The 16111-nt window shown below is 38.7% G+C and overlaps 1 protein-coding gene across 1 annotated transcript in view; it reads right to left on the reverse strand.

Moving 5' to 3' along the window:
* VWA8 (von Willebrand factor A domain containing 8) overlaps positions 1 to 16111 on the reverse strand; it is a 191499-nt gene that overhangs the window by 68961 nt on the left and 106427 nt on the right. The window contains exons 26-27 of the mRNA XM_075046133.1: positions 8521 to 8672; positions 312 to 420 (exon numbers count right to left, since the gene is read on the reverse strand). Of these exons, the coding sequence (XP_074902234.1) occupies positions 312 to 420; positions 8521 to 8672 (261 nt within the window). The remainder of the gene's footprint in view (positions 1 to 311; positions 421 to 8520; positions 8673 to 16111) is intronic.

A 16111-nucleotide genomic window follows, 5' to 3' on the forward strand; every position in this document is an offset into this window, starting at 1 on the left:
CCTCCAAGCATCCAAAATAGCTACAAAGTTCCCTCAAATATGGTATTTTCAATATCCTTATAAGAACCTCTCTTCAAGAACTTCTGACCAAACTTACTGATTTTAAAGCACATCTTACACCGTGAGGGCTAGGTATAGAAAAAAATTCATTTTTCTAGCCAGTATAAAAAACCTAAGAACAGGTAACAAGAACCATGCTCTGTATATACTTTTTCCTGAAGAAATTGATTACATTTAAGTTCTTTGCATCCCAATACATAAAAACAGTATTATATGAATTATTATTAATTTTTTTTTTTTAAAAGACAGACCTTTACATCTATTTTTTGAGTTTCTGTTGGACACAGCAGTTTCTGTTGTGCATTCCCCGGCTGATTGACTTTCCAGTAGCCCATAAATTTATGATCTGGTAACGGCAGTCTGTCAAACAATGTAGGAACAAACAAATTTTTACATTCATTAACCAGCAACTGGTATGGAATAAATCATTCAAACAACTGCATTTTTCCAATGAGACATATCTGAAGATTCTCTTGTAGAAAATGTTTCCTTGCTAAAATATTTCATTTCTTTTACATTTTAAATCACAAAAATTTTAGCCTTCTGGAATAGTAATACAGTCACAAGCTAAACAGCATCATAAAAGAAGCAGCAATTCACATAATATGGCCTCAAAAGGAAAACTTTTCCGGTCTGAATTATTTGAGATATGTAATAAAATATATCCAAACCGTCTCTTGCTTTGCTTTATTCAGATCAGGCAGGGTGTGATAGTACCACTTAAAAGAACTCCTGTTAGTGGCACACTCATCTAGAAAACCAGCAGAATCAGCAAGTTAACCATGCGATAAAAGTTCAACAAATTATTTCCATATATTTTGCCAATGCTCACATGAACAAAGGCAAAGGAATACAGATGTGAGTGTATCCCATTGCCTTCTTGCCAGTACAGTCTACAGAAAAGACAGGGACATCTTCAAAAGCCTCAGTTGCTTGCCTTGGTCTAATTTCTTCATTTCTATACCTTTCATTTAGGGAAGAAATATATGGGCCACAGCAAAGCTCATTTATGCAGGCAAAGAAAATGCTGGCATATGACAAAGTGGCTTGACAGCGAAATAGGGAAACACAATTTTTATTTCTTTCTGCTGAAGTGATCTGCAACCACTGAAAGCAGTTTGACTTCATTAATTGACATGAATACCTTCAAGCTAATGAACTCATCACTTTTGGTTTCTTTTATTTGGGATCAGTTGCTCCTAAAGAGACCTCCTACCAAAACTACATTCTGTGCTACACACTGTTGGACACTATTGTACAGCTACAAGACTTGGCAAGAGAACAGAAGACATTCCTTCTCCCAGTTTCTATAAATATCTCTGAAGTCTATTTTAAGGAAGTCCTTTTAGACTGTTTGTTAAAAGTCTGTGCATGGTCTCTTCTGTTCTGTCTGATGATGCTCGTTCCTACTACAATTATTTCCCCTCTCCCCACCAACCAACCCAGCCCCTCTAGACATTAGAGGTTTGTTTCATTTCTTGATATTGTTTTCAGAATAAGAAGGGATCCCAAATAAAAAATCCTCAGTTGGACTATATATGAATCTTGGGGAATTTTAATTTTACTTTTTTTCCACTGGGAACCTAAAGTAAAATTCAGGGAATGAACACTAATATCCTCTACTCTTTGCAACTCATGCAGGAAAGCTGGACAAACTTTTCTTACTGGTGTATTGACACCAAATCTCAAGCAACCTGGAGAAGCCAGTACTCACAGGTAGACAGTCACTCAGCCTCCATCCCCATTCTGCGTTTGGACCATCTGCCAAGGCAGTCAGATAGCCAAAGACACTTTTTTCAAACAGAAAATAGTTTGGATGCTATAGATCATTGGTGCTCACAGATGAATATCCAGCTGCGAGCAATATGCCACTGGGGCATGTAATGAGGAAAGTGCATCTCATTAATTCCCTCTCTTACTCAGAGAACCAGTAGAGTCTTCATTGCCTGTTTGTTGACTAGTTAAGAATATCAATAGATACCAATGTTTGAAGAGTGATTTATTTTGCGTTCTTCCTCACTTCAGTTTGCATTTTTCCATTCTACACCCAGCTAGTCTAGCCAGATTCTTCCCAAATTCAGAAGAGAAATTAAGCCAGACTCAAAAAAATTGCAAGCACAATATATTGTAGATTACAACATTCAACACCATTAGGAGAAAACATTCAGGATGCACTATTTCAACATATACACAAATCTTAGATAAATTTATTCATGCAGTCAGAAAATGGGCAGTCAAGTCACTAAACTAAATGTCAGTTTATCCATGAACTGGAATTTTACTTCAGGCTTCCATTTCATTTTCAAAATGATTTGTTGGCAAAATGTTGGCTATGTCTTGAGCCAAAAGTGTCTTGTGTGCAAAAAGAAACTGGAGACTTTTTTTTGCTATGATGACTCCAAGTAGCATAATCTCTGATATGCCTATAATCAGCAATAATTGCTTCCCATTAGCTCAATGGAACATCAACTTCCACAGGGATTTGGACTTCAGTTTTAATTCCTGACACATTACTCCCATGGACAACATCCTAGAAATCAACGGGTTCACTAATAATCGTGAATACTTATTAAATTTTAAAACAAAACATATGTTAATAACCAGCTCTAACCAAATACCCTGCTTTATATAGCAACAGAACTACAGATTGCATTCCCAAAGAAACAAAACATTTCCACTCTGGTTCAGCTTTCTGGAGATTTGCTTTGCTAATAGTTCCTCTCTTCCCTCAGGAAAACTGATTTCTCCTTTCTCCTGGATTCTGGAGGTTTTGTTTTCTTTTCTGTTTCTGAATGATTTAGTTTCTCTGGGGCAGCAGACCAAGTCATCATGAACAGCAAAGAGGAAGGAAAGGTAGATCAGAATTTGAGAATAAAACAGAAAGCAGAATTCAGTTCTTTGTCAAGAATAATAGGGATCTTATTCTTCCAGGGCCTGACAATTCTTTTTCACTCTATCTTACTGCTCTCTCATATAAATCTGGTCTAAGAAAGACTAAGAGTATTTAAGAAGCTGGTGACATTAAAGGTCTTATAACCAGTCTGCCTCCTGAATGATTTTCCAGAGAGAGTGAGGGTGCAGAAGGACTGGAACAACATGCCCACATTGAACATGTGTATGCATCTCAACAGTTCTCCTCCAATGAATATATATGATACACAATGAAGGAGTGAAATTACTGTATTTTCCCAGGATTTTTAAGGAAAAAGCAAGTTTTGAAAATAACTTGCAGTGACAGTACTACTAAAAAGCTTCACAAGGCGCTCCTGCCACACTGCTGTATTTCAAATTAATTAACCAAATACCGGTTACATAAAAGGCAGACAGAATACTGTGGAAATGCCACCACTGGCAAAAATCTGTGAAGCAAAGAAACCTGTCGGGTGTAAAAAGTGCAGTGGCTGGGTAAGGATGGTTCTGAAACTCCACTGCTCTCTCCAGCTGGGGTGTGCAGGGTGATACATGATTTTTGATTTCCTCAAAAGCTGGAAAGGGTTTCTGGAACAGAAAAACTACACGACAGACTACAGTGATCTTGTAAGAAAGCCACGACTTAAAAGCAAGTTCTAAGGAATTATTCCTGACCAGCTCTTTGATTATGGATCTGTCAAAGTCTGTTCCTTGAGGAAAATCTAGAAATTTTATGTTTATTTACTCTTAATTTTACATCCTGGTTTTCTACAAGATCACTGCTGTCCATGAAATGGTTATACAAGCAGGTATTTTGTTTAGAAAAGGTGATTGCACAGGACCTACAGTTGATGGGGCAATTCTACAAAAAATTACTATTTAGCCCGATTTTCTTCATGCATAGCAGTCTAAGGGGAGACGATCTGTGAAAAGATAATTCTCTAGTGGCTTCTGCTGCTGGAAAACTTTTGAAAGTGACACCTACAGAACACAATTTCTTTTCATTTGTACCTTTTTGATTTTAGAGAAGAAATTCATTTTAGGCTAATTAAAAAAAATAAACAAAACCAATCCACCAAACAACTGTGTTCAAAAAGCCAACAGAACCTGCTTTATAAAGTTATTAATTTAGCTTTCTGAGAACATATTGGAAAATGGCTACGAATCTCAGAAGGCTGAAGTTCCACTGAATGCAAATTCTCTACAGCCAGCTACCGTAGTATTACGGCTGCGGACATGAACTCTGAGGCAACAAAGCTGCTTAATATATGATCTTGGAAACCAGCTCAGTGCTGCCACAGAACGTGTTATTCAAGGACTTCAGTAGCATCCTGTGCCCTGCCTAGCTGAAGCGACTTCTGTCTCACTTAACTTTTTTGGACTTAAGTAAGATATAGTTTGAAACCAGGAAACTTCCTTACCAATCAGCACTCCGTACTTTATTTAAAAACCTTTTGATTAAAAATATAAGCAGTAGCCATACAGAACAATCTTATGTTAGGTCTCCCGCTCCCTGACAGTCAAGTACAGACCCTGCCTCTGCTTCCCCCACAAAGCACAGGATGGACAAGAGACACATACGGTATGAGACAGGTCCAACAATTAACTACAGATTACCCGGGGGAAAAAACCCACAAGTTTCAAGAGAAAATGAAAGCCGTTAAAATTTACATATTTACATTGCATATAAAAAAATTCAGTTCATATAAAACAAATATTCAAGTTATAGCAAGCACCTGGAAATAGATAGCGACAGGAGGAAAGCTATGGAATGGCAATTTCATCATGGATAAATGGCAGAATTAGAGCTGAATGCTGTTTTACTTAGGAATTGCAAATGGCCTGAACTGTGCACCAAAATGGCAGATTAACAGGAGTTCAGACAAATGTGACATAACAGATGTCAACGGGAAAAACAACATGTAATGTACATAAAGAAAGATAATGAGTTAGTACGAGTAATCCATTTTAACCACTATGTCTCGGCAAAGCATCACAGACAAGCCATTTCCTTTACACACAATACTGATACAAATTATAAACTATTGAAAAGGTGATACCAGGAGATACAGACAGTATCATGATGTTATAATCGGACAATACTGAACATGTCAGTGGCTTGAGGAATGGTCACCCTATTAGGGAAAAAACCAAACTGAAGCAAAACAAAAAGCCCAAGTAAAGCACTACTTTACAGGTCTAATATATGATACTAATTTCGGAAATAAATGAATTAGCATCTACAAATTAATTTCTCTCTTGAAGAAATAACTACTGCATGAATTCTTTTCTAAATGCTAATTAGACACCAACCTAATCTTTCCTTCCAAGATCAGGTATATTAATTCCAGAGCCTAAGCTAAAATGCCCATAAGGGTCACTGGTACCATCTGTTAAATTTCCCCTACAATTTCAGCTGGATACAACCCCCAAAATTCCTTCTATGGAGACCCTGTATTGTAGGGTGTTGCTCATGTGTCTCATGTTTTTGTTCCTATATTTACAGCAGTTATGTTTCAGCAGCAATTTAAATAATTCTGATTTATTCAAGTTTTCTCTTAGATTAAGTAATAGGTGACAAACAGACTTCTCCAAAACTTATTAAAATTAAATAAAGATTCACAAACTGTTTGATCCAAGACATGCCAGAGGGTACCTGTATAAAGGAGTCAGCATTTCAGTATAATGATTTTCCTGTCCTAGAATACCCTGGAAATGCTTCTGTATCGCAAAACTTCTTAATCGTACAGGATTTGTATACTTATCAATAGCAATGATTTTGCTGCAGGTATGACTGCCATCCTCAGGCAGAATAGGTTTGGACTATTATTCTAGTTTTCACGTTACTTAATAGAACCACTGAGCAATTTATGATGCTAGCTAGTACGTCTTAAAAGTCTTGCAAATTCAGACTGGAGCACAGAAGTGAACCTCTGTTGGGGTATGCTGTTGTCACTGGGACACTGTAGAAATTACACCTAGTAAAACTTCAGATTGCCAACTTGTGAGAGACTATAAGCAGGTAGGAAAATAAGCTTAACATTGAAAGTGATCTTGACAAGTCAGAGAATTAGTCTGCAAAAATACAATACTGTAAGAAAAGTGTAAGCACAAAGGAAGCTGATTACATGAAGTGAAGATGGGGTAAGCGCTATGCAGGGTTCTGCAGAAAGGATGTGGACGTTCACATTTAGAAAACTAGACATGAGTTAAACATTGCAACAAATGCAAACACATTAGGGTTTTTAAAAGGGACTGCTGCATGAAATACATCTCTATTCTATACTCTCGTAGTACTCTACTCAGCTCTAGGAGAAACTAACCTGCCCAGTTTTGTGCACAATGCTTAAAGATGGACATGAATCAAGTGGAGATGGGGACCATAAAAGAAAAATAAAAACCACCAGAGGCCTTAAAAAAGGGGGAAGATTGAGAGAACTGGATGTGTTTAGTCTAGAGATGACTTTCTAATGGCAAGGATATTTAGACACAAGACTGACTTGCTTTGGGAAGTTACAGAACTCCATCTCTGACGGTTTTCAGGCATGAATCATGACAAAAAATCAGGTAAGGTTTTAGATTAACTTGCATCTTTTCTGAAGGAAGTGGGATGGACTAGATTAGCACCATTATCCTACTCTCTTCCTGGAAAACAACATAGAGGAGGTCAGTACTCTAGTCCTAAACAGGTAGCAGCTTCAGGAAGTACCATTTCTGCAGTGGTCCAAAGAGCAGACCCAATTACCTCAATGTGTATGTCACGGGAACTTGCAATATGGGCTGGAACAGATTTGGAGAGATTATCTAGATGTTCTTTTACCCCAAGGCACAATCAACTGTGCCTTAACCATTCCTGAAAGCCGTGTCTGTAATTCAAGGTGATGCACCTGTGGTTTACAAGCTCCATCAGGTTCAATCTCATGACCAATATCAAGGCTGTCTTGGAACGGAGCAGTAGGATAACCTGAAATGCCAGCTGTGGTGGATGCAAGTGAGACACTGAGACCAAGACTTCTGGATCATCAGAGCCAGATGGTCAGCCTAGTCCCAATCTAACATAGCGAGATCTAAGAAAAAGTTGCTTTTATCAAATGTGTGTGAACTGCTCCTGTAGTTTGTCCTCCTCTTGCCCTTCAGTGTACAGAGTATGTGCTCATAGTTGCCAGACAAGTGAAGTTCTTGACGAGAATCTTGCGGGGGGTCTTGCAAGTCTGTCAGCCTTGGTGTAACCTGTCCTATAAAACCTCAGTGATGGATTCAAAATGATCAGGTGATTATCCCTAATTCAATATAGTCAGATCTTTCTTCTATCTTCTCACTTCTAGACTAAACAGTCCCCAATTACAGCAGTCTTTCTCCTATGTTTCCTAAACCTCTGATCTTCTCTTTAGTAAAGAGTCCTCTCCAACCCACCCGTGTAAACCCACATCTAATACTTCTAAAAATTATACAAACTGCAAATTTCTCAAAAAATATGACAAACATCATAATTCTTTAAAATAGAAATTACCAAGTGACTTTCAGCAAAGAAACTATGGCAAGAGTTTCAAGGGTGTACTGTCAATTTGACAGTTGCTCAAGTACTGGTTCCCTAGGCATGTAATTCTTCTGTCATCAAAATTAAAAGGTACACCACAGTCATTACACTGCCAAACTTCTTTTAATAGTTATATGTAGGATGTAGATGTGATAACAGTGGTGCTCCAGCAGGAGAAACCTACACATGGACACCTAATATGAAGACATCATGTCCCTCCTTAGCAAATATAAAATATATATGTCCCATGGCAAACTCAATTTTTCATATATCCATAAAGCTTTCTTCATGAAAGGGAAATATTTGTTTCTCCATAAATAAATTAAGTATTAGAGTTCAAGCTAGAGTAAGTTTTCTAATTACTTTTCAATATGATCTACTTAAGCTTGTAATCTGTGAATTGTAGAAGAATGAGTTAAATCTGTTTCATAATTTAGTTTAGTCTTTAAAAAAAAAAGCTATTTTGATTCTAACCTCTGAAAAATTATATGGAGTAATATGTCAACTGGTAACATAATTAAAAATAATAGTGATATACAGACACATACAAAAATGGTTCTTAGAGCTTACATGCATTGTCCTATTCTGCAGAAGTATTTTTGTAGAGCCTTTTGTAAGTATTGAAGACAAAATCCCACCACCACTGAAGACAGCTTAGTTTTTTTGCTACCAATTTAGGTGATAAATAACAGGACAGAAATGTGTTGCAATTCAATTAAAAACACAGGAGAAGAAACAAGTATTTCCCTTTATTAATATATATCTGTTTACCATACAAGCTATCAATATGTACATGGACATTAAAGGTGAATTATTAGCAATAAGCAAATACTCTGTCATAAAGTAATTTATATTGTTGTAACTTATTTGGAGGAATATAAATTTGAAGCAGAGGAGAATTGACTTCAAGTATTCCAGGTTGTTTTTAAATCAGTTAGCAGCAAGATAACACACTATAAAAAAGTTATCATGAGAGACCTGTCTTCTTAATATATATCTTATGTTATTCTTACTCCTTGGCCAGCTGTACATTGGTCGGTTTTGCTCCAATAGGTATTCCATATTTGTGCAAAGTGCTGATTAAAATTTCACGCATTTCATTGTTGTAGGAGTCAAAGTCAAATACATTTCGAACAACATTTGCCAGTCCTTCAGTTGGAAATTTCTGTGAAGAAACAAAGACCCACAAATTTCATTTACTGAATATCTGTTAAGTAACAGCATATTGGTAAATAATTTTAAAATTAATAGTTATAATAGTAACATTGCTCAACTTAGACAAGTGCTCAAGTAATCTTTTTTTTAGTTTCCAGAATAAAGAAGGTACGTTGCTTCAAGTCAGAATGAAGTTACTGACATTAAACCTGAATTAAACAAACAAACAGGAGGCAATTATTTAAATACTCAACAACACTAATTTTTTAAATAACTGTTTTCATTATACACATAATAAGGTGGTGTAATCATTGGAACATATAATTAAATATAGCCTGTATTTTTTAAATTTGGAACTTCTTTCTGCTAACTGTGAAGATCTGACACAAATACATGTATTTGTTTAATTTAACTATACAATTCATTTAAGAATTCTGATTCTTAATGTTGAATATAGAAAAGCAGAAGATACACCGCTTGCTTACTAAAAATTACTTTAGGTCATGATAGATTTTCCCAACTTAATAAATACCTAATCTCTGAATTAAAATACCTGTGACACAAGTAATACTAAAAATAGCTATTTACTGTGGTAGAATGGAATACCACTGCTAGAAATAGGCTTGTACAACCCTTTTTTAAATCTGTGGTATACATGCCACAGAATATTTCAGTAGTAGTGTTGGTATAAAAGCATGCTAAACTATGTCCTGCTTTTTAAACCTGTCCATGAGGAACCGATTAGAAGTTCTGCATTATTACAGCTTAGCAAAATACGAGTTATTGTGGGATAATATAAAGTTGTCCTACAGCCTGTACCATCCTGGTTACAATGTCCATTCCTTACTAAATGAAACAGGTACTAAAAATACAATTTCTCCCAACAGCTATTCTAACCAAAGACTGCATAAACATTTCACATGTAATGTAAATGCGAAAAGTTTGTGACAATGCTTAGTAGTGAAAGTACTAACTTCTATAATGTAAATTACACCTTGGAGTCAAAGTGAATGTCACACTGTGGAAAAAAAAAAAAGGTCACAGACATAAAAATGTACATCATAGTTTAAAAACATGTAAAGCTGCTTAGTACTCAGTGTGCAGGATCCTATCTCATTCTGTCTTCAAGCGTGTCTTTTGATAACAAGAACAAAACATGTCCAGAATTGTGCATACTCTATATAACCAAACCCTTTCCTTAAGTAATTATTTTAGAGCATTTATGACAATGAATACTGCATTTTCTGTGTTATTCCCTTCTCACTGCAAAGCACAACAAACTGGCACCAAGCTATCTTGTTCACTCATGACCTGCTCTTTTACCTGCCCTGCACTAGATACTGCAAAAACCTTGGTCAAGTGCATCAAATATTATCTGGTTTTCACTAGTAGCCTCCAAGTATGTCTCTGGTTTTCTGAATCATTGCATAACTTCTGACATTGATACCCTTGTCCTCAATGAATTGCCTCAATAGTTCCATGCCTCTTGTGTCAGTAGGACATCATAAAAAATTTATTTCCTCAGGTACAACTGATTGCTGCTGTCAATAAAACCTGTTCTGAACACAAGCCACTTGTCAAAAGGCCCTCTTCAGTTATTAAAAAAAAAAAAATCACAACTCTCTTGTTTCAATCAGAACAAATCCAACCACTTTTTAATAACTGCCTGGACAACTGCTTACTGAAGAAAGGCAATGACAGTTCACTAGAAGGCAAAAAAAAAAAAAAAAAAAAAATTTGAACGTTTGAGTTGAACATTTAAAAAAAAAATCATTTGGTTTCTATTGATTTTTAAAATCAGATTACTGGAGAAAATATTGATCTCTCATCAGTCTGTCTGGTTCTCATTCATTGATTCTTCCCCTTAAAAGTAACACCTCTGTGTGTACCTTGGAGTATTTTCACAGCTTAGATCTTGGCTATTCCTTAAAATAGTAAGTAATATAGGTTGTACTTTTAAAAAATTTATATTTATATATGTAATGCTTTATTTGATACAGAGTTGTGACAGAATTCTGCTTGGTGAAAAATCCATATTTTTATGGATCTAGCTTTCCATAAGTACATGTATTGCTACAGTCTGCTTAAAAGCTATCAGCAAAACAGTAGTTTCCTAGTATAAATACAGAATCTTAATTACAATATGCTATACACATTGAGGTCTACTGTACTTCTAGCACTACCCTGAAAACAAAGTGACAAATGATCTGGTATCCAGCCTGTAACGAGTCCAGATTTTTGTTTTAGTCTTCTACCTTGTGTTCTCACCACCACTCACTTCCCTACACATTCGAGTGCCTTCAGATGCCCGCACCACCCCAAAGGCCCACCTTGCCCCCAAGATCTCTCCCTACCCGCTCATTCCTCCACGTCCTTGGCTTCCCCCTGTATCCCCAATGCCTTTTCACTGAATGCTGCCAGCTCTCCCCGTGTCTCCTCGGTTGTCCTGTCGGCGGGGCGAGGAGCACCCCGTCTATGGCTCATCCCGAGCGACAGGCATACTAATTGATTAACCATTGCTCGGGTCTTTGGTGGGCATCGTCTACGGCCAAGCAAAACAGACGACTTCAACGCCTGCCTTTTCATTCACAGGGACTCTAATTTCAATCTGTTCCTCTCTGTCACACAGCCATTGATTTTGATTAAACCAGCGGAAACCTAATTATCTCTGAAAACTGGTAACTGAGATTCACTGTGGTTGGCCAAAAAGGTAAAAGGTTATCATTGATGTGCATTTGGCAGCAAGGTGAGAAAGGGATACAAACTGTGATTTGATACGCCTAGTTTCCTTTCGAGATTAGGCTGAACAGAAAAAAAGCAGTATCTTAGCACAAAAAGCTTTCTGAACAGGCCTAAAAGCCTGATGAATAGTAGACTTCAGGGTCAGAAGGTACCTTGGACATTTACTGCTTGAAAACTAGTTATACTAGTGCCTCCTATTAGAAAACAAATCTCAGGTACAAACAAGAAAGAAGGCCTATCAGAAAAATCTCAGCTTTCCCAAACTCAATAGAGTTAGTAAAGAAAGCTTTTTTCCTTTTTATCGGGACTAACGTGGCTTGCCTGATTAACATCTACCAGGGACATCAGGTGAATCTTGACTCTGCAAAACAACATACAAAAGGTCTCACGAAAACCAGCGCATTAGATTGCAGAGAAGCAGTCATAGCATACACCGGTAGTTACGGGCAGCATACCGTAACCCAACGGAGCAAGAGCAGAGCTTCTCAGCTTGCCCATAAGCCACTATTAGCATCAATACTTCTGAGATTTGACACAGGCTGAAAACTGCTGGCGAGCGAGACAAAAAGCCTATATTCAGGTCACCTCCAATCTAGAGCTGCAAGACCCAAATTCCCTATACAATCTGTGGAAATAAATAGTTGCAGCAACCAAGTTAGGCACCTGCATTAGACAACTCTCCCGATGCCTGCAGTTTCAGGTCTTCAAACTAGTTTGGTATCTCGAGGTTCACCAAAAAAATCCTTTCCTTAAGAAAAAGTTAGTATAGAGGCAACCGAGCTTGGAAGGCAGCATCTAAGCTACAACTAAACTGCTACAGGTTCCCTACTTCCCTTTATGGCAAGATGCTCTTGTGACTACACTGTAGACACAATTCTATACACTGAATGCCACAATTAATCAGACTGCAGAGATTAGCCTAATAATATGTTGATGCCACAGTAATCAAACTGTATTTTAACTGACTAGCCCCAATGCTCAGATGCGCTCTCAGATAACAGTAATCAACAGCCATTTTTTCTCCAAAACATCAAACCTTTTTTACAGAATCAAAAAATTCCAAAATTATGTGAAAGAAATCAACACAATAGTACAAAGAGAGCGGGGCTGTGGAACTGCTGTAAGGGAAATTGTTTAACAACATGACTAACTTCCCTCCTTCCTTCCTAACGACCAGCAATTTTATTGACTCATTTCCCTCCTTCCTCTTTCTTCTCTACCTGAAGACCTAAAAGCTTCTTACTTTGGAATAACCATTATGTTTATATTCATTGTTTACATTCGGCTACTCCCAGCCTTTTTATGATTCAGACTGAAAAACAAGTTACAGTAAACAAAATGTTGCATCCTTTCAAAGAGACTGGGATCTTGAAAACAAATGTTACAGAAGAAATCAAAGCTGCATGTTGGAGATTTATTTGGATATTTACATTTAACATTGTAAGAGGTGAAAACAGCAGATAGGAAACTTCCTCACTGACCTGTGCCCAGTGTCCAGGTTGAAGGGATTGTACTGATCTGGTTAAGTGAAGGAGACAGAAGCAGAGCTCCAACAGGTCCATGTCCTTCTTATTTTGGGGGCCCCAGAGCTGAATGCGGTACTGCAGGGGGGGTCTCACAAAAATAGAGTAGAGGGGGAGAATCACCTCCCTCAACCTGTTGGTCACGCTTCTTTTGATGCAGCCCAGAATGTGATTGGCTTTCTGGGCCGTGAGCACACATTGGTGGCTCACGCTCAGTTTTTCATCCATTAATACCCCCAAGTCCTTCTCCACAGGGCTGCTCTCAATCCACGCATCGCCCAGCCTGTATTTGTGCTTGGGATTGCCCCAACCCACGTGCAGGACCTTGCACTTGGCCTTGTTGAACTTCATGAGGTTCACACGGACCCACCTCTCAAGCCTGTCGAGGTCCCTCTGGATGACATCCCTTCCTTCCAGCATATTGACCGCACCACACAGCTGATGTCATCAGCAAACCTGCTGAGGGTGCCCTCAATCCCACTGTCCATGTCGCCGACAAAGGTGTTAAGCAGCACTGGTTGCAATAACAACCTGAGGAACACCACTTGTCACTGGCCTCCACTTGGACATCGAGCCGTTGACGGCAACTCTTTGAGTGTGACCATCCAGCCAACTCCTTATCCACCAAGTGGTCCATCCATCAAATCCATGTCTCTCCAATTTAGAGACAAGGACGTTGTGCAGGAGAGTGTCAAAGTCCAGGTAGATGACATCAGTTGCTTTCACTTATCCACCAATGCTGTATCCCCATTGTAGAAGGCCATCAAATTTGTCAGGCATGATTTGCCCTTAGTGAAGCCGTGTTGGCCATCACCAATCACCTCCTTATTTTCCATGTGCCTTAGCACAGTTTCCAGGAAGATCTGCTCCATGATCTTGCCAGACACAGAGGTGAGACTGACTGGCCTGTAGTTCCCTGGGTCTTTCTTGTTTCCATTTTTAAAAATAGAGGTTACGTTTCCCCTTTTCCAGTCACTGGGAACCTCCTCAGACTGCCACGAATTCTCAAATATGCCGGATAGTGGCTTAGCCACTTCATCTGCCAGTTACCTCATGATCCGCAGATGCATCTCATCAGGTCCCAAGGACTTGTGCACCTTCAGGTTCCTTAGATGGTCTCAAACCTGACCTTCTCCTACAGTGGGCAGTTCTTCATTCTCCCAGACCCTGCCTTTGCTTTCTGCAACTTGGGCAGTTTGACTGGAGCACTTGCCGGTGAAGACTGAGGCAAAAAGTCATTGAGTACCTCAGCCTTCTCCATGTCCTGGGTAGCCAGGTCTCCTGTTTCCTTCTGGAGAGAGCCCACATTTTTCCCTAGTCTTCCTTTTATCACTGATGTACCTATAGAAGCTTTTCTTGTTGCCCTTGACATCCCTGCCCAGATTTAATTCTACCAGGGCTTTAGCTTTCCTAACCTACTCCCTGTCTGCTTGGACAATTTCTCTGTATTCCTCCCAGGCTACCTGTCCTTGCTTCCACCCTCTGTAGGCTTCCTTTTTGTGTTTGAGTTTGTCCAGGAGCTCCTTGTTCATCCATGCAGGCATTTTTGCCTGACTTCCTCTTTGTTGGGATGCATTGCTCCTCAGCTTGGAGGAGGTGATCCTTGAATATCAACCAGCTTTCTTGGGCCCCTCTTCCCTCCAGGGCTCTATCTCATGGTATTCTACCAAGCAGATCCCTGAAGAGGCCAAAGTCTGCTCTCCTGAAGTGCAGGGGAGCGAGCTTGCCGTGTGCCCTCCTCGCTGCCCGAAGGATCTTGAACTCCACCATTTCATGGTCACTGCAGCCAAGGCTGCCCTTGAACTTCACATTCCCCACCAGCCCCTCCTTGTTGGTGAGGACAAGGTCCAGCATAGCACCTCTCCTCGTTGGCTGCTCTATCACTTGGAGAAGGAAGTTGTCATCGACACATTCCAGGCACCTCCTGGATTGCTTATGCCCTGCACTGTTGTCCCTCCAACAGATATCGGGGTTGTTGAATTCCTCCCCCGAGGACCAGGGCTTGTGAACGGGAGGCTGCTCCTATCTGTCTATAGAGGGCCTTATCCACTCGGTCTTCCTGGTGGGGTGGACTGTAGCAGACCCCCACTATAATGTCACCTGTCCCTGCCCTCCCTTTAATCCTGAACCATAAGCTCTTCATCAGCTCCTCATCCACCCCCAGGCGGAGCTCCATGCACTCCAGCTGTACATGTTCTATCAGTCTGGTAAACAAATACCTATCAACTGGTAATGGATCCTAATAAACTACTTTGCTTATGTGTTTATTTGGACAGATTCCTCAGCTTTTAGGTCTGAATTTTGTTAACCCTTCGTACAAAGTTATAAAGACAGCATTATTTTTTCTTTATATTATTGATATCATAGTAGCACAAATTTACTTTGTCTCAGGACCTCATTGCACCATAGAGACCACACAGCACAAAAAACTATCCTCCCCAGAAGTCTAGATGAACTGAACATTTTTAAAAGTGATAATTCTAACCTGCCGGATCTAAATGTCTGTGTATATGGATGAATATACGTGAATACGTTCCTGAGCACAAACACAAAACTGTCACGCAACCGTGTTATACTATGCAGCATTAAACACAGGAACAGTAGGTCAAATAATTTGTGTGAACTTATATTCTAATTGTAATAATTACATTAATATTTCCACTAATCTTTTTTTAGTCTAGGATTCAGTAATTCAAGAAATAGTCTACAAATTAACAAATTATGGATTTTATGATTATAAACAGAACACAATAAAATCACTGCTACTTCAAAAAACATTAAGATACTTTATATTTCAAACACTTCAGATAAAAAGTATCCTTTAATTTATAAAGACAGAAGTCAGGCTCTACTGTAATGTTTAAAAAAACCCCAAACATCATTAAATCAGAATTCAGGATTTCACAGTTAAAATGTGTGTAGGAAGCAAACAGGGATTCTAAGTACCTGTTTGCTAAGTTGTTATCTATCTAACATTTTCCTCAGAAAAATTCCACCACTGATGTATTACTGTTATGCAGCAGGAAGTTGTTTTCCCCAGGAAATGATTAAAACCAAAAATTTTATAGCAGCATAAAGTCAACAGTTGCACTGTCCTGGAAGTATTCTATGCTGAATATGGAATTTTATAATGAAGGCTCATATGAATGTTGCATACTGTATTCACAGTATGAATGTGATATGC

The sequence above is a fragment of the Buteo buteo genome, chromosome 14 (assembly GCF_964188355.1).
Source record: "Buteo buteo chromosome 14, bButBut1.hap1.1, whole genome shotgun sequence".
NCBI classification, from domain to species: Eukaryota; Metazoa; Chordata; class Aves; order Accipitriformes; family Accipitridae; genus Buteo; species Buteo buteo.